Source organism: Clupea harengus, chromosome 20 (assembly GCF_900700415.2).
Source record: "Clupea harengus chromosome 20, Ch_v2.0.2, whole genome shotgun sequence".
Classification (NCBI taxonomy): Eukaryota; Metazoa; Chordata; class Actinopteri; order Clupeiformes; family Clupeidae; genus Clupea; species Clupea harengus.
The window spans coordinates 20,238,818-20,257,156 of NC_045171.1; the positions used below are offsets into that span (position 1 = coordinate 20,238,818).

General features: G+C 46.0%; 2 protein-coding genes across 7 annotated transcripts in view; one reads left to right on the forward strand and one right to left on the reverse strand.

Moving 5' to 3' along the window:
• LOC122128571 (rab11 family-interacting protein 5) overlaps positions 1–18,339 on the reverse strand; it is a 57,547-nt gene that overhangs the window by 30,373 nt on the left and 8,835 nt on the right. The window lies entirely within an intron of this gene.
• On the forward strand, positions 1,810–17,384 carry LOC105908801 (UDP-N-acetylglucosamine--peptide N-acetylglucosaminyltransferase 110 kDa subunit-like). 5 transcript variants are annotated; one of them, XM_042702810.1, is made up of 18 exons: positions 1,810–2,283; positions 3,493–3,673; positions 5,316–5,571; positions 5,999–6,067; positions 10,324–10,440; positions 10,756–10,835; positions 11,009–11,204; positions 11,440–11,580; positions 12,088–12,188; positions 12,506–12,659; positions 12,844–12,945; positions 13,274–13,453; positions 14,095–14,253; positions 14,520–14,609; positions 15,562–15,687; positions 15,877–16,047; positions 16,542–16,658; positions 17,014–17,384. In XM_042702810.1, the coding sequence occupies exons 1-18, from the start codon at positions 2,247–2,249 to the stop codon at positions 17,377–17,379; spliced, it is 2,643 nt and encodes an 880-aa protein (XP_042558744.1). In that variant the 5' UTR covers positions 1,810–2,246; the 3' UTR covers positions 17,380–17,384. The 5 variants fall into 5 exon arrangements, with proteins under 5 accessions (XP_042558744.1, XP_031413914.2, XP_042558745.1 ...); XM_031558054.2 differs by having other exon boundaries at positions 5,316–5,559; XM_042702811.1 differs by having other exon boundaries at positions 3,523–3,673.

Here is an 18,339-nt window from a genome sequence, read left to right on the forward strand (position 1 = left end):
TATCATTAGGATACTGTTATTATTATGGGCCTCTTGTGATCTTTACAAAAAAAAGAATGACGAAAGAGGGGAGATGCTTAAGTCTACTGTCACCTATTCAGCTGCTCTTTCATGTCTAGTGACAGCTCATCTGCTGAGCAGAGAATGGATCCCGAACTCAGGCGAAATGAACGGTAGTCCTCTTTGAAATAGGACCCAAACTGATTTCTGATTTCGGCGTGATACAGTGTAATTTGACATAGGAGCTAAACTCAGCACAATACCTATCATTATTCTAAACGTGTTGCGTGGCCGGCAAAAATCAGTGTTTCGGCAATTGTATGGGGTTTGCCAAGCTTAGCAATTCTATGAGCAACTACATAAGATGCTCCAGACACTGCTTGGAGATAGTGCTATGCTTGGACATGGTGGTTCGTTGTTGCTGGAGGCCATCACGTTTATGTTTAAAGAAGTCCACAGGCTTCTCTTTCTGACTTTTACGAATCAGAAACTTGTCCATGTTGTGTTTGTTTGCTGATACAGCGTATGAAGTTAATAAAGTTCTAATTTCAACGTCGTGTTCTTGTATGTGTGGTTGTGAACGACTTGCACACGAACAATGGATAAGGCTGTGCTAGGCAATGATTCCTAACCAAACGAACTGTACACAATGTAGACAGGGACAGCACAAAATAGTATTCAAGTGCTGGTGTTTTATTTGTTGCGGTGGATGATCAAAAAATGTAAAGGTAGGCTAGGTGTTAAGGAGAAAAGGGCTAGCTGTAGTTGGAAAAGGTAGCTAGCTAGGCTAGCTCTCGGGGCTACGAGCTTTTCTAAAAGATTGTGGAGCAAATTACTCCTTAGAATAGGCTACGAATAGACCTACTGCAAGTGCAGTAAGGTATTACTAAGGAAGGAGTGAGTCTTTAAAAATACTGTTTATAAAGCAATGAATATCTGAATGATAGAGGAAACAAGAGAAATTGCACAAACTCTGCAAAGTGTCGTCTCAGGGTGAGCGCTTACCTCCATGCCTGCGTTTTGTTTTTATACTCGGAAGCGGAGGTGCTACTCGCGTTGAAATGATAATACTCCGTTTTGATTGGTGGATCAGGAGCAAAACAGTATTTGATTTGTTTGGGTCAGTCCAGCCCCTTGCATTTCGCTACTGAGGGAGCTTTCACTAACCAGTGACAGGTCGGCGGTTTTTTTTTTTCTTTCTCCGTCTGTGACATCGCGCCCCCCCTGGAGAGTGTTCGCGCCCCCCCAGGGGGGCGCGCCCCCCACTTTGAGAACCACTGCACTATGCATACGATTTAGTGCAGCCTATGGATTTCTTGTTTTCTTTGATAATGACCTGTGCTGAAATTTCTCTTTCATTGATATCAAATAAAAATGCAAAGTAAAACTATTAAAATGCAGCAGCATTTTTAATCATCCAGACTATCTTCTGGGAAGATGATGGGTGTTTAATTGGTATTGCCTTTTATTTTTACTAACATATACTGCTAATGCTGTGCTAAAAGTTAGCGTTAACCGTTTATACGGTTTGACCCAAGAGGTCAAGACTGCCTTTATCTCAGGTTTTCAGAGAATGCCGCAATGCTTCGCGCAGTAATATGCCTAGGCCGTGTATCAAAAGAGACCGTGGAACGACCTCGTTTTTTCAGGTCCGCTATTAAATGCTGTGTTCTGTACTGGAAGATGCCAATTTGTTGAATGGGTCACTCGTCTTTATAAAAAATCACTATTGTAAAATTGTAAAGACATAGCAGAAATAATTCAACAGGGTATAACATGTTCTGTATTTGAATATGATCGTGGGCACTACTTTTCTTTCAAGAGTAGGGTCGTACAGATCCGCCATTTCAGGCGAGGGCAGGCGCTTTGTTAGCTCTAGAATTACGAAAGAGCGATAACTGCAAGTATCGGTGCATCAAGTACTGACTTTAAATGACAGACTTCCAGATCTTGGGGGATAGATTTAGGTGTTGAAACTATTTTAAGCAATTTGCCAGAATTTAATGTTTAAACTAGCCGTTTTCAATACGGGATTATCTAATCAGAGTTGCTGCCTGAGCTAGTCGTACAGTGTTGTTGCTCGTAGCCAGATCCAGTGGTAGCTAGCGCGTTTTGTTTAGCTCCAAATTTATTTTGGGCTCAACCGCGGTCTCTGACCTTTTATCACATTTCCATTAGTTTATATTAAGTAAACTACACAAGCAACGCTGACGACCACCGTTCGAGAGTCCAAGACCGAAGGGGAGATGGCTAGCTCCGTGGGAAACGTGGCCGACAGCACAGGTAAACATTTCGGTAGCTGTATTGTTAGCGTTAACGTTAGCTGAGCTACCTCGCTAGCTAGCTTGTTAACACACGGCGTGGTTGATGTGTTTTAGTCTCTTCTAGGCTTGATGGCGCGTGACCATAGTGTTACTTCATTGGCAGTACGTTCTCATACTTGTGTCAGCGACACGAGATAGATTTATAACTAGCTATTGACTTGCTTTCAACTCGCTAGCCCTGATGTCTTTCTAACGTTAGCCTTACTAATTGTATCAGACAGTTGGCAGCTACGTTTGCTAACTGACATCAAAGGTAACGTTAGCTATCATGTTGAATCTATCCGCTAGCTAATTTGCTAAATCGACTGTTGTAGCCAAGATTTTTGATGTGTATGCTGATCCCTATATACGCCCTTCTGTCATGTATTAACGAATGATTGTGTCTGTCCAATTATTCCCCAGTGTCGTCTCGCCTTGTTTTCTGGCGTGTGCAGTGAAATATGTTCTTGAAAACGCTGACAGCCTTCCCGTTCCCTTCCAGACCTTTCTCTCGTATTCACTTCCCACCATTACCCACTGAAAGTTCATTCTAATTTTGCCGCTGCCTTAATATATGCCTGCATGCTATTAATGCTGCTTCACTTGACCCCCCTTTGCAATGTCACGGGTCATTTCTGCCCATTGAAAAGGATAGTGATCGTTGTGTGTAAGTTTACGTAACGTCATGCAGGCATAACGTTGCTATTTGAGTGTGTGTGCGCGTGCAAGCAAGCATTGATCGTTTATGCACGTTTCCGTATTTAATTTTTTTTTAACCACACTGAAGTAGCAACAAAATGTGAGAACAGTCTGAGTTTCCACTCTCGAATGGTGACCTCCATAGACCCGTGCAATATTCGACTGCTTTTGAAAATGATCTCCCGTTTAAACGCCTGTTGGCGGAGACGCACACGCCACATTTGCCTGCTTCGCGCCATTCACACATAGGCCTACACCATCCAATTCATCAACACACCCCCAACACCATCCTCCATTTTCTTTAGCACATGTGTGTTTCTGTTTTTCTGTTGTGATTTATTGATTTGATTTATTTACATATCATGTTTTTGTTTTATTTTCTCAACTTTTATTTCCATTTCTTCTAACGGTATTGTTCTCCCCCCCCCCCACCCCCACCCCCACCCTCCCCTGCTGGGCTCCCCCTCCTCGGGTTGTGTTGGTGCTCCAGAACCCGACAAACGTATGCTTTCCTTCCAAGGGTTGGCGGAGCTGGCCCATCGCGAGTACCAGTCGGGCGACTTCGAGGCCGCCGAGCGCCACTGCATGCAGCTGTGGCGGCAGGAGCCTGACAACACTGGCGTGCTGCTGCTGCTCTCGTCCATCCACTTCCAGTGCCGACGGCTGGACAGGTGAGTCTGAAGCGCTGTATGGTCGTCCGTTTACGGACACACGGAGACATGGAGAGCCCTCTCCGACGTTGCAAACTCTTTTCGAGCACCTCTCCATGGCCTGACGTGCACCTCCCAAATTTTGTAACTATCCGACTCCGTCAATACATCAGTATCAATGCTTTACAGCACCTACAACCGTCGGAGAACCATAAATGTAAACGAGTCCGTCGAGGCAACTGCGTGACCACGGAGTAACAGAGTCGTAGAAGTATATTTCGGCCTTAAGGGATCGACTCAGGAAAGCAGGGGGTGCCCTAGGGGAGGAGGTTGTTCTGTCTCAGTTTTGTGGGATATTATTGGTTGTGTAGATCTCTGTTTCAGGCACCTACATGCTGTCCCTTACTCATGCTTTTCCATCCCTTTGTGTGATTCCCTTTACACTGGTGTGTGTTTGCATACATACACACTTGTCAGCTGCTTAATCTGATCTGACTGTGACTTCTGACTGCGTGTGTTTGTTCTAAGCCTGAGTCACTCGTGTGAGCCGGGGTTCTGCCAGGCTTTACTTGTGATCTCTTCCTTTCCCTCTGGGTTGGCATGGTTGTGCACAGGGTGGTGACGGTCATCGGTTCTATTCTTGGATGGTGAGGTGGTGTGTCCGGTTTGGCAGGATCAAATTCTAAATTCAAATTCAGATCTTGATGCAATGAAATGGAAATCATTTCCTGGTCTCACAAAATAACCGTTGAGGCGTAGGCAAAGCGTGTGACTGAACAAAGAACTAAGGTGTTTTCTGATACACCGGTTCTATACTGTCGTGCACAATAATCATAGAGTAAGTTGCATTTGAGGCTGTCCTACAGCAGTTCAACTTAATGAGCTGTCTTCAATATTGGCACTGTGTGTGTGTGTGTGTGTGTGTGTGTGTGTGTGTATTGTCCATATCTCTTTGAGTTGAGTTTGTAGAGGTGGAGAATCTGAACGTTGCCCTGTGTTTGCCCTGCCCTATAGACTGAACCTGCTGCTTTCATCCAGTACTGCTACCTCTGGGTGTCGGTTGTCCTTATCACAACATTCAGAAGGTTGATTGAAAGAACCAAAGAGGAATTTTAATTTAACCCTTGGTTGTTTAATCCTTATAACTGATGAAGCACGCAGGCTTTAAGACTGAGTGACACACACTGCTAAGCCTGTAGCATGTAGCATTGGTTACATGTGCTCAGTACGTATCAGTGGTGTTTATTTATTTAGTGTCACATGCCTGTGAGTCCACTGTGTGGTGAGATACTTCTGCCTTCTGCTTGGTTGGGCGTTATCACAACTCTGCATAGACTGGCTCTGCCCATTACACTGCCCTCAGTGCCCCATCTGCCCTTACTGCCCCATCTGCCCAAAGGGCACTCACAGACAAGCTGTGGGAGTCATGTCAGGTGAAATCGTCATGTTGATTAGAATTTGTGAAATGTTTTAGTAGTGATAAGGGGACAATTTAGGCCATGGTTGAGTGATCCATACCACATACAAGTCCCAACATTTTTCTGTCCATACCTTTTTCTTTTAGTCGTGCCTTTTGGCCTTTGTTTATGGATTATGTGTTGCTTATATCTCTCCCTTCCTCCTATCTCTCTCTGCCTATCTCCACCTCACCTCTCCTTTCCAGGTCGGCCCACTTCAGCACCCTGGCCATAAAGCAGAATCCGATGCTGGCGGAGGCCTACTCCAACCTGGGGAACGTGTACAAGGAGCGCGGGCAGCTCCAGGAGGCCATCGAGCACTACCGCCACGCGCTGCGACTCAAGCCCGACTTCATCGATGGCTACATCAACCTGGCCGCCGCGCTGGTCGCCGCCGGAGACATGGAGGGTGCTGTGCAGGCCTACGTCTCGGCTCTGCAGTATAACCCTGTGAGTGCTGGAGTGAGTGCAATCTTTCCCACCCCCGCACACACACGCACACACACGCACACACACGCACACACACACACACACACACACACACACACACACACCACTGTTCGCACATGCCAATGTATCAACATAGCGGTATAGCATGAGTGAAGTTGTTCTTATGCTCACAATCACTCACTAACACACACACACACACACACACACACACACACACACACACTCCTTCATCTTGGCCCAACCATGAAATGATGGTTCTGCACATATATCCATAATGCAAGTGAGTAGGTGTGCATTCACACACATCGACCTGGAATAGAGAATGGTCACCACATTCATGTCTGCCTGTACAGATGTTAAAACCAGTCACATGGTTGTCACTTTTACTAACTGCAAATGTAATGATGAACGGCCCTTTTGTTTTTCTGTGTGTCTGTAGGATCTGTATTGTGTGCGCAGTGACCTTGGTAACCTGTTGAAGGCTCTTGGTCGTTTGGAGGAGGCTAAGGTATGTTTCATCGGGTCCATCCTGCTTGGTCGCATCAAGCTTTCTCATTTTAGTTCCTTTTTAGTTTTGTTTTCTATTATTTCATTTAGTTCATTTTTTTTGTAGACAGGATTTTTCCCTCCCTTTTTTTAATGTCTTTTTCTGCCAACTGTCCCCATCCATCCCCCTCCCTTTTCGACTCTTGTGGACCCCCATTGGGATTTTTTTAATTTTTTTTAATTTTTTATAAATATATACAGTATATAGACGGGGCGTCCCCCTCACCCCTCCTCTATGGAGCTGAGGCTGTGGTAGTAACCCCCTTTACCCCTCCTCCCCCTGGTCCACTGCTGGCCCAGATGAAGCCCCTGTAGTCTGCAGCAGCAGCGTTCAGAGCCAGGCTCTCCTGTCAGTCTCACAAGAGCTTGGAGACTTGCATATTAGGTATTTTTTCCCTTCAAGTCAAGATTTTTTTTATATTATGTAATATACAGTTCAGTTAAACACCCATCCTTGGACAGAGAGCAGTTTATGCTCATTTTTTATATATTTTTTTTATAATAGTTCTTCTAACGTTTTGTAGGTATAAGACTAGTGCCATCTTCATGCTTTCACCTTCATCCCAGTACCCTCCATCCCCACCCTCAAAGCCTTGTGCTTTACCCCAGCCTGGCCTCAATCAGGTCCTGTCCTCACAGGAAGAAAGGCTGTACTCCTGCCAATTAGGCTTCTATGCAGACCTCTCCTCTGACCAAATTCAACTGGCTGCCAGTGATGCAGTATCCTGTGGAGGGATAAAGCTGGCTCGGTCTTTACAGAACCAATGGACTGGCGGAGATAGTGATATTTGCTATGCACCGTAAATAAGATGGCTTCTAACCTGCCCACCCGTCTGCCTCTCACCTGCGCAATCAACTCCAATCAGGAAGTTACACACCTTACACCAAAATTTATGTAAAGGTCACACTCTGATGACCAACAACACATTTGCAGTTCTTATAGCTTTGACAGGAGGAATTGTTTTTCTCTTCACTTGATGTAACCACCATTAGCCACCTCCTGTGTTGGGGTCCACCTGCAGTGACGTGGAGGATGGGGTTCCTGCGAGGGGCGTGCCCCCTCTCTTGGTTAGAAGCCACCTTATTGGTTCCAGAGGGGGAGGGGGGCGTGGGGCAAGGCAGAAAGGGAGCGGCCAGCGTCCGCCCTCCGGCCCTACCCACTGGTTGTGTTGCCCCTCCCTCGCGCGCCCGCTCAGGTCTAGTGGAGTGCGCGCGCAAACGAGCTGCCTGCCTGACCCCTCAGCCGTGCACACACACGCACACTCACAAGGGGAGAACCACAGAACAGCAACCTACCCACTCAGTCAATTTAGTCCTCCAACCAACTCGTTTAGCACTGCATAGCCGGCTGAAATACCAGCCTGTATTTAATTCCCCATTGCATGTGCCATAGTCGGTTGCCTTGTCTGTCTGCCTACAGACAATGGCTGGTCAAGTAACTGGCATTTGAGTGGGTTTGATTCCAGCCTCCCCATCTTCACCTGCCCCCCCAAACACCTAAAACAAGTTGGTTCCTCCCCCAGGGCTGCGCCAGGCAGGCAGCTCCCAATCTGCACTCCACTGCAAGCGAAAGTCGCTGGGCTAGAGAGAGAGAACCCACCTGCGCGCCACGAGCATTGACCTCTTTATTTCAGAGCTGTGGAGGCTTCTAGAAAACAAAGAACATAAACCCCTTCCACACCCCTCAAGGCTTCTCTCCTCTCCCATTGGCCAGGATTCAGGAAATGCAGGAAAGGATAAAGAATCACAATGTATGTACAATTAGTTTTTTTTTGGTATTGCCTTTGTAAGAAAAACAAAGAAAGAACAATGAGTTAAAATTAATCGGCAGATAAGAAAGTAAAGAATGAATGGATTTAATATCCCCCCCCCTTTTGTCTCTTAAGTATGCAATGATTTGGTGATCCACCCAAAGCAATGTCATCAGTTTCGTGGGGGGAAGATCAAGCCAGATGGCCTCCCTCCTTTTCTTTCAATTGGAATAAAAATATCTTAGCAAATTGGATCCGAAGTGATCATAGTCCAAAGCCTTTCTTCTCTCCTGCTCTTGTCCTTCCTTTGCAAACTTTTTCTCCCCCTTATCGCAGACATTTAAATGTATTTGCATGAGTGTAAGATGTGGACAAAGCTTAAGATAGCTTATTTTCATTTCAAGTTGCATTTTTTTTTTTCGTTTGGTGTGTGGATTTCTTTTTTTTTTGTACATCCATTTGAAAAACAGAAAACTGTTAATGAATTGCCAACTTTTACTAACGGTCTTTTCTTCTTATTTTGTCTCTTTTGGTTTTTTTCTTCCACGACTGATATTGTTATTTAGAAGGTTTCAGGTGGGTGGCCCTTCCTCCAGCTCAGGTGTGGTCCCGCGGAGCTGGTCATGTAGGCCCACCCAAACAGGCCTCACTCTCTCCCCTCTGCAGCGGCTGCCCATGACACAGTCCCCGAAATATGGTAACGGGTTTGTAACTGCCAGCAAAAAAAAATAAAAACAGAAAACAGCAACTAAAGACAAAAAAAACGAGAAACGAGAAAATATTAAAAACTCTTCCTTCAACGCTAAAATGCCTGAGTTCTGCTGTCTAATGGCTTCCTTTGGAAGAAAGCATTTACTAATAGCGAGAGAAACATGTAAATGGACGAATACGTAACTTTGCAGATAGTCATATCGACCCTCTTGCTGAATCTGTTAGAAGAGCAAAAAAAAACAATAAACCCCCCAACAAAAAGGAAAAAAATGGATTGGATGCAGCTTAAGAATCCAAGCAAGCTAAGCACAAAAAAAAAGGAAAAGTAAGAAACCCTCTAACTCTTACTTGATGGTGATTTCCTCCTGTTGATCTGCTTTGGTTGTTTGTTTGATTTTCCTGTATGATTATGATTTGTATTTTTTCTTCTGGGCTGGTCGGAGCTGCTGCTGCCGCCGCCGCCGCGTTGAGTGCTGAAGCAGAGGCGCAGCAGCACGCGCCGTGGGTCTGCAGTGCGCATGGGCCGCGCTGGCGACCCTCTGGAGCCAAACAGAGGCGCGCGCTCGCTGAACTCGCCCCGTCAAGTCCCCAGCGAAGACCCCAACTCCCCAACCCCCCCCCCACCCCACCCCTCCCAACCCCCCTCCACCACACCCGGCCTGCCCGCAGCATGCCCCCCTGGGCCAGATGAAACCTCCTCCTCCTAGCCTGGCACCCAGGAAAGGCCCATCTCCCTCTAGCTCCGATTGGCATCCACTCGTACCATAGTGATTCAGTATGAAGTATTTAATGAAGCTTCAAATGCACATAGCCACACAACACACACTCATTGTGTTTAGCTCCTCACGGTGTGTTTGTGCGCCTGAGGCGAGTGGGGGTGTCGTCGAGGGTGCCAGTCTGGTTCGGGGTCGAGGGGACATCTGGCTGACCCCCCGTGGGGGTGTGCAGTGGGCCTAGCGAGCCGGAGTGGGCGCCCGCGAGTAGGACACCGCCATGTGACCAACGCAGTAGGTCAGCGCCTGCGGCCGCGCCAGCGTCATAGAAACGCCCTTTCACCCCTCCCATATGCGGGAGGGGTGGGCTCACAGCGCACGCTTTACAGGGACCTCCGCCCACACTCAACCCCCGCATTCAAGGTTGTGTAGTCGAGCCCAGAGGGCGCTCATGAGCAGCCAGATTCGTAGATGAACTAACGTTGTGCCTGTTTTGGCTCTGCTACGCATACTGAAATGTGTACAAATAGTATTTAGTTTAAAAAATAACCTTGGCTGTTTTTTTTGAGTTTTTAAACCGGTGGGCTGCCCCCTGTGTCTCACTCACACACACGCGTGTGTGTGTGTGTGTGTGTTTTATTTTTTTGCAGTGAGCAAGGGGGCCCGAACTTCAGAATGTGGGGGTGGGGCGTGTGTGTTGGTCGGAACCGCGCAGCGTAGGGACAAAAGCGTGCAGCTTTGGCGCAGCAGACACTCGCGCAAGCGGGCCCACACTGCAGGCTCACTTTTTGCCTTCAGCCAGGACGAACACTAATGCTCTTTTTCTCTGCTTCCCTCCCCTTTTTCTTTTTCTTTGTCTCTTTTTATTTTATTCACTCTTATCTTTTTTTATTTTCATTTTATTTTTACAACTACCCCCCCTCCTCCCCCCATCTTCCTCTTGCCTTGCTCTTCTTGGCTTTGTCCTCTTCCTTTCTGCCTTTTCTGTCCGTTTTTTCTCCTCTCCTCCTCCTGCTCTCCCTCTGGTTGTTCTCCTACTAAAGGCTTGCTATCTGAAGGCTATCGAGACCCAGCCCAACTTTGCCGTGGCCTGGAGTAACCTGGGCTGTGTGTTCAACGCCCAGGGAGAGATCTGGCTGGCTATACATCACTTTGAGAAGGTGAGCTCTCACGTGACGCTGAGTGCCAGAGTAATCTTCATACCTGCAGCCACATCCTCCAGAACCCGGATGAGATGTCAACATATGGGGAATCTAGATGGGTTCTTAAAATGGATTTTTTTTTTTTATTCTGATGACCTTAGGCAGGCTGGTGTGCAGGCTGGCACACAGATCTCATGAGCACCTCTGCTTTGGGGTGTCATAAGCATCTGGAATAACCTGAGTTTATTTTTTTGTAATTCTTCACCTTTGTTTACTGTTGAAATGGATATGGTCATTTATTGACTAAGTGGAATTTTGTTTCCTTTGTCCCAGGCTGTAACTCTTGATCCAAACTTCTTGGATGCCTACATTAATTTGGGAAATGTCCTGAAAGAGGCTCGCATCTTTGACCGGTAAGATTTTGCGTCTTGGAACAAGTCCTGTTCAAAATATACAAGCTAACTATTTGGCATTGACTGAACAGCATCCTTCTATTTCCAATTATTTAATGTGCATGACTGAACAAATTGAACCCTCCTCAACCCACTCCTCCTCCTCCCCCCCCCCCCCCCCCCCCCCTCTCCAGAGCCGTGGCGGGCTACCTGCGCGCCCTGAGCCTGAGCCCCAACCACGCGGTCGTCCATGGCAACCTGGCTTGTGTGTACTACGAGCAGGGTCTGATCGACCTGGCCATTGACACATACCGCCGGGCCATTGAGCTGCAGCCACACTTCCCAGATGCCTACTGTAACCTGGCCAACGCTCTGAAGGAGAAGGGCAATGTAAGCAGCTGCATTGTGTTTGTCCCGTCAATGGGTGTAGTACAAATACACGCTGAATTGCATCACCCACGCACACGTTCACTCCAGATACATACGTCTACCTTTTTAAATCCCTAAATCAATCACCTTAACTGTTTTCAGGACACTAGAACAGCAGAGGTCTTAACAATAAAAAGTGAAACTTGCATGCTTCATGTTGGTCCTAATAAACTGTGTGTGTGTGTGTGTGCTATAGGTGTCTGAAGCAGAGGAGTGCTACAACACAGCCCTCCGGTTGTGCCCCACCCATGCCGACTCCCTCAATAATCTGGCCAACATCAAGCGTGAGCAGGGCAACATCGAGGAGGCGGTGCAGCTCTACAGGAAGGCCCTGGAGGTGAGGAGAAGGGTTGAGGCTTGAGGGGAAACGGGTCACTTACCTGTAAGATGGGTCCTCACTTTGCAGGCTGGTCTGTTAGGTGTGTTTATCATAAGGCATCCTAAGCAGTGCTACTTTGAGGTTTTGTTATGTTTAGGAGATGGCCTAGTTCTTCATAAAGTCCCTTGAGGAAAAGCTGTGGGTTTAGAAATGATTGGTGTTGGGATGAGATTATGGGTTTGAGTTATTCTGGCATAAAGTTCATTGTAGAAGTGCTCTCTGATTCAGCTGTAGGGTTAACACAAGGGAAGGCGTTCTGATTATCATAGGGGAAGCTTTGTGGCCGGTGTGACGAGGTAGGTTCAGGACTTGCATGTAATGGGTTCAGGTTCAAGGTTGGTAATAAAAAAAGAGGTATAAATAGGTGGAATCATGGTGATGGTGACAACAAGCTGTACCGTGTGTGTGTGTGTGTGTGTGTGTGTGTGTGTGTGTGTGTGTGTGTGTGTGTGTGCCTGCCTTCAGGTGTTCCCTGAGTTTGCTGCGGCCCACTCCAACCTGGCCAGTGTCCTCCAGCAGCAGGGTAAGCTGCAGGAGGCTCTGATGCACTACAAAGAGGCCATCAGGTAACGTCTTCACAGCTGCCTGCACATTTCACATCAGCATAAGTCCATGTCTGTGTTACAGATACTGTAAGAAGTAGACCCTTGGGTTTTTGGAATACTCTACCTTTTCCTGGGGAAAATGTCTGTATTCAGTCACCATAGGAGACCACCACTCTTCTATTCATTCATTCTGTTCACCGCCTCTTTTGAATCCTGTTAATATAGCCTGATCATTTCTGATGACCCTCAACTTCAGGCTACAGAGCCCTTTTTGAATCAGTTTTGAGGTTCTGGTGTTTTATCATATCAATATCATTTCATGGTTTGTCCTGCTCCAGGATCAGCCCTACGTTTGCGGACGCCTACTCCAACATGGGCAACACTCTGAAGGAGATGCAGGATGTGCAGGGAGCGCTGCAGTGCTACACGCGCGCCATTCAGATCAACCCCGCCTTCGCTGACGCACACAGCAACCTGGCCTCCATCCACAAGGTGCACCGTCAGGCTCAGCTGCCTTCATCTCTACCACACCCCCACTGCATAATAATGTGCTGCTTTACATTCAGGGCTCAACGGAGATGTTCTCTAAATGTAGCTGCTCTATATTGAGTTTTTGTCAGGTTGGAGGTTCTTATTTGTTTATTCATTTTTTATTTCTCCTCTCGTGTGTGTGCAGGACTCTGGTAACATCCCAGAAGCCATTGCGTCGTACCGCACGGCGCTGAAGCTGAAGCCTGATTTCCCTGACGCCTACTGCAACCTCGCGCACTGCCTACAGGTGAGCCCTGCTCGCTGCTCATTGGCTCTGAGAGTGTGGTATTACATGCCAGCTGAAAACCAAGAGATATTTCCCTAAATGAAAGACGGGTGTTCTGCAGTTTGAAAATTCAGATCATCATACAGCACTTACATTCTTATTTCTGTCTTATTCCTGTGCTTTTTGTAGTCTCCACTTTACTTGAAGAAATTGGGAGAGCATTGGGCAATTTCTCCCTGAAAAGATCAGAATTTGACCTTGACCACTAATGCTATAATATCTGTACCCATATCACTTGGCTGTAGCCCTGCTACTTGTGAACGTCACCTGTGTGTGTCTGTGTCTGCAGATTGTGTGCGACTGGACCGATTACGACGAGCGCATGAAGAAGCTGGTGAGCATCGTGGCGGATCAGCTGGACAAGAACCGCCTGCCCTCTGTGCATCCCCACCACAGCATGCTCTACCCCCTCTCCCACGGCTTCCGCAAGGCCATCGCCGAACGCCACGGCAACCTCTGCCTCGACAAGGTACGCTCTCTCTCACACACGCGCGCACGCGCGCGCACGCACGCACGCACGCACACACACGCACAGCCTCACTAATCATCCATTGAACTATGAAGAACATTCAGCCCTCTTTAGTGGGTTAGGAGCAAGTCGCTAGGGGGGAGGGGGAGGGAAGATGCCTCCTATATTGGGAAGATGAAACAGGACACTCCAGTGTATTGGCGATCTTTAGAGATCAGGGCTCATCTTTCCATGTGGCAGGTGGCATGCTGTGAGTCAGGTGTGGCTCCTCGTGCTAATTATGTCCGGACCAGTAGCTCCGGTTCTGTTGTTGGAGACGCGCTTGTTACTGGAGCTCTCCTGGCACCTGCTGAGAAGAGTCACGGTTGAACTGTGTCCACTGAGAACATACAAATAGTGTGGATACCTTCTCTACTGCATAGCCCTGTTGAGAAGTGTGACTTGGGGATTCGTAAAAAAAAAAAAATGTTAAATCGTCTCCCGTTTAGTACCAAAAGCCTGGTAGAGACTCAGTCGGAGAATGCTCAATCAGGAAACAGGCTTTTATTTTATGCAATGCTGGATCAATGTAGAGCATGAGGCTTCACTCAAAAGATTCACCTCTTCACCTGCTCCTTCTCTGCCTGGCTGTGTCTTTGTAGATTAACGCTCTGCACAAGCCGTGCTATGAGCACCCCAAGGACCTGAAGGCCAGCGGCGGCCGCCTGAGGATCGGCTACGTCAGCTCAGACTTCGGCAACCACCCCACCTCCCACCTCATGCAGTCCATCCCTGGCATGCACAACTCTGAGAAGTTTGAGGTGAGAAACTGTTCCGTTAGCTGCATTGGTCTGTGAAACGGGTGTTTTTGGTAGTGCACAGATGACCAAATTCTGGACTCCACTTCTTACTCACTTTCTCCATGACTGAAAATAAATGGGATTTTAATGAAAACCATCTAATACATAATGTAGATGTTGAAGGAGACAAAAAAAGCAAAAATCAATGCCTACTAACCGCGGTTAATAGTGGGAAGTTACATGGTGAAGTTACATGGTGAAGTTACACGGTGTCGTTGCCTTTGCAGGTCTTCTGCTATGCCCTGAGCCCTGATGACAGCACCAACTTTAGAGTCAAAGTGATGGCTGAGTCTCATCACTTCACAGACCTGTCCCAGGTAAACAAACTCTCTCTCTTTCTCTCACTCACACACACACACACACACACACACACACACACACACACACACACACACACACACACACACACACACACACACACACACACACACACACACATTGATGCCTTGTTGTTGACATGCAGTGCACATGTGAGACATAGCCTGAACATTGTCATGTACATGTGGAGTGATCCACACCCACATTCTCATTTGTTACGCTCACAGGCTGTCCTGCCCTGTTCTGACGGGATTAGTTTTACATGGGGAATTAGGGTGATTATGTGATTATACCACAGGACGTCTGTAATATATTTCTGGCCGATTGGCATGGGACAAGAAATCTCAGTATAAATGACAGCCATGGTATGAGGCTGCTCGATTTGCGCACTGCCATCACAGCCGACAAACAAACGTTCTTATAACCCACTTCTAGTAATAATTACATTTTTGTTTAAAAATGAGCAGGTTCATTACTAGTATGTAGGCTGTAGGCTACGCTATACAATAAATGACCTAAAGCTGCAAGAAGCATTGAGCCTCTGAGGAGTCCTTTGGGTGGTCGTCTCAATTTAACTGTTGTGTGTCGTACACCTGAGGTTTGCCACAGATTTGACCGAACCGAGGTATCTGTACCCTTCACGACTAAACGAAATGCCTTCTTGAGTGCCTCCATACTTGAGAAAAAAAAAATTAAAAACTGGATATTTTCCACAAGATATGACGGAATATTTACACACGTCTATTCTCACGGGATTAATGTAACTTCAGGTTATTTCTATGGTTCATTTTACAGAAGGGAAAAGGTGCTGGAAACTTTGCTGCATTCAGAAGGGACTCAAATCACTGAGACATCCCCATGGAAAACAAATCCCTGGCAAATAGGGCTTTACTCTTTGTCTTGGGGTGAAAGTCCATGTCATTTATCTCTCTCTCTCGTCTCTTCCTTAAGATCCCATGCAATGGTAAAGCAGCTGATCGCATCCATCAGGATGGAATCCACATCCTGGTCAACATGAATGGCTACACCAAAGGAGCCCGGAACGAACTCTTCGCCATGCGACCAGCTCCCATCCAGGTGTGTGTCTGTGGTTCATAAATGAGTCCCACTTTCAGTGTCCATATTAAGAGAGCTCTTGTTGGATCACACAATCACCATCTTGTCACTCAACTCCTAGTGAAGGGATTTAGCAGTGACGGACCCTCAGACCCTCTGTTTGTACGACCTCAATGGCTTTAACCTCCCCCTCTCCCCTCCCTCCTGTAGACCATGTGGTTGGGCTACCCAGGCACCAGCGGGGCCCCCTTCATGGACTACATCGTCTCAGACAAGTTTACGTCTCCACTGGAGGTAGATGAGCAGTACTCGGAGAAGCTGGCCTACATGCCCAACACCTTCTTCATCGGAGACCATGCCAACATGTTCCCACACCTCAAGGTCGGTACTCTTGTGCACACACAAAGGCACTACACTAATGCACAGGCACGACGCTTACACTAATTAGAGATGGGATTTTTCCGGATTAATCCGGAATCCTGCATTGCCCAACCTTACAATTTGACCCACGCGAATCATGCAGATCCTTACATAACATGGAAGGTGGGGGTGGGGTGTATGTGGGGGATGTGGGTCAATGTTGTTCAATGTTGTTGCCTGGCTTGGGTATACATAAATTAATTCCCAACATTGCGCTTTGGCAAAGGACTAAAAAAGCAGGAAAACGTATATAATCACATCCCTAACTAATGCACATGTTCTTTTGCCTCAAGGCATTTCTACATGGATGCATATATACAACACTATGCATGCAGGCACACTCTGCCATGATTCTGTTTCTAAGTACAAAAACGTTAAAGCTGGAGCAGTCATGGTGTTTGCTATGGGTTTGATTCCAAACGGATTTAAACATTGCTTTTATTTTGCTCCATCAGAAAAAGGCTGTCATTGACTTCAAGTCCAACGGCCACATCTTTGACAACCGCATTGTACTGAACGGCATCGACCTGAAGGCCTTCTTGGACAGCCTGCCCGATGTCAAAGTCGTCAAGGTTTGTGACGAGCCCCCTTATAATCCACAATTCAGCTCTCTTGTATCATAGTTCACATCTCATCCTCCTCCAGTATTAATATGCAAACGAAGCTATACATTACAAATAATCAATACATCATTGTATACATTACTGGAAAATGCCAAATATTTAATGTTTAAAACCAAAACCAAACTGAAAAGTGTAGACGAGGTGGTTTATAGTTCAAACTACTAACAAGCTTTTCACATTTTGACCAGTGGTAGCTTTTTGTTTCAGAATCGCATAGAAAAAAAGAAACCTAGACTGCCAGCCATATATTTTTCCTCCTATGCAATTTCCATACGTGTCCTAATAATTGCCCTTTGACCTGCAGATGGAGTGTGATGGACAGGAGGTGGTTGAGAGTAACATCGCCCTCTCCATGCCAGTCATCCCCATGAACACAGCAGCCGAGGCCATCATCAACATGATCAACCAGGGCCAGATTCAGGTCACCATCAACGGCTTCACCGTCAGCAACGGCCTGGCCACCACACAGGTAACCCCATCCACCACACACACACACACACACACACGCACACGCACACACACACCCACCCATCTACCTCTCTGTCCTCAGTGTCTTATAACTAGGGATGGGTATCGTTTGGTTTTTATCCGATACCGGTACATAACCGATACTTTTAAAACGATACCGGTGCCTAAACGGTGCCGGAACCAATACTTTTATAAAAAATAAAATAAATAATTTTAAAAAATTACGATTGACGACATTTAAGAAAGGCTTTTTTTATTGCCAAATATATGAACTGTTTAAAGTAGATTATATATATAAATAAATACAAAACACTTTTTAACTTAAAACTTAAATAATATATGAACTGTTAACAAAAGTTTAGACTATACTTAAATAAATACAAAACACACACACACACTCTGTATACACACTACAGCTTCAATACTTCAACAATTCTTTTGTAGAAATATCAGCATATTTGCCTTCTCCGGCAAAATGCGACACCTAATCTAATGACCTGCATGACCTAATCTAATGATCGCATGACCTGCACAGGAGAAACCCTCTCCGATGGTGTCGATGAGGCCTGTACACACAGATATGTATCTGAAAGTACAGACAATTAGGGATGGGTATCGTTTGGGTTTTTTCCGATACTGGTGCTAAACCGATACTTTTAAAACGATACCGGTGCCTAAACGGTGCCTGAACCGATACTTTTTTTTTTTTAAGCACAAAGCGACGATTGACGACATTAAAGAAAGGCTTTTTTTTTTTCTTCAAATTGAACAATATATTCATTGTTTAAAGTATATTATAAATACATACAAAACACTTGGCTTCCAACTACAGCTTCAAACTTTTTAACTTCAAACTATGAACAAATATATTAACTGTAAACAACAGTTTATAGTATACTTAAATAAATATAAATAAATACAAGAAACAGCTTCAAAAATATGAGCATATTTGCCTTTGGAGTCAAAAATGTATTATTTTGTTTGCATTTATTCCATGAAATTTCACCATTTTATGATTTGTTTATACCTATCTTTTCTATCTTGTTTATAGTTAATCTTGTTACTTGAACACACTGAGTACGAGAAAATGTGTACTGCCCCTTTAAGAGACTACCGTTGGTAGTTTAGCTGTCATCTCCGTTTTTTTTTCAGTCTTCGGTTG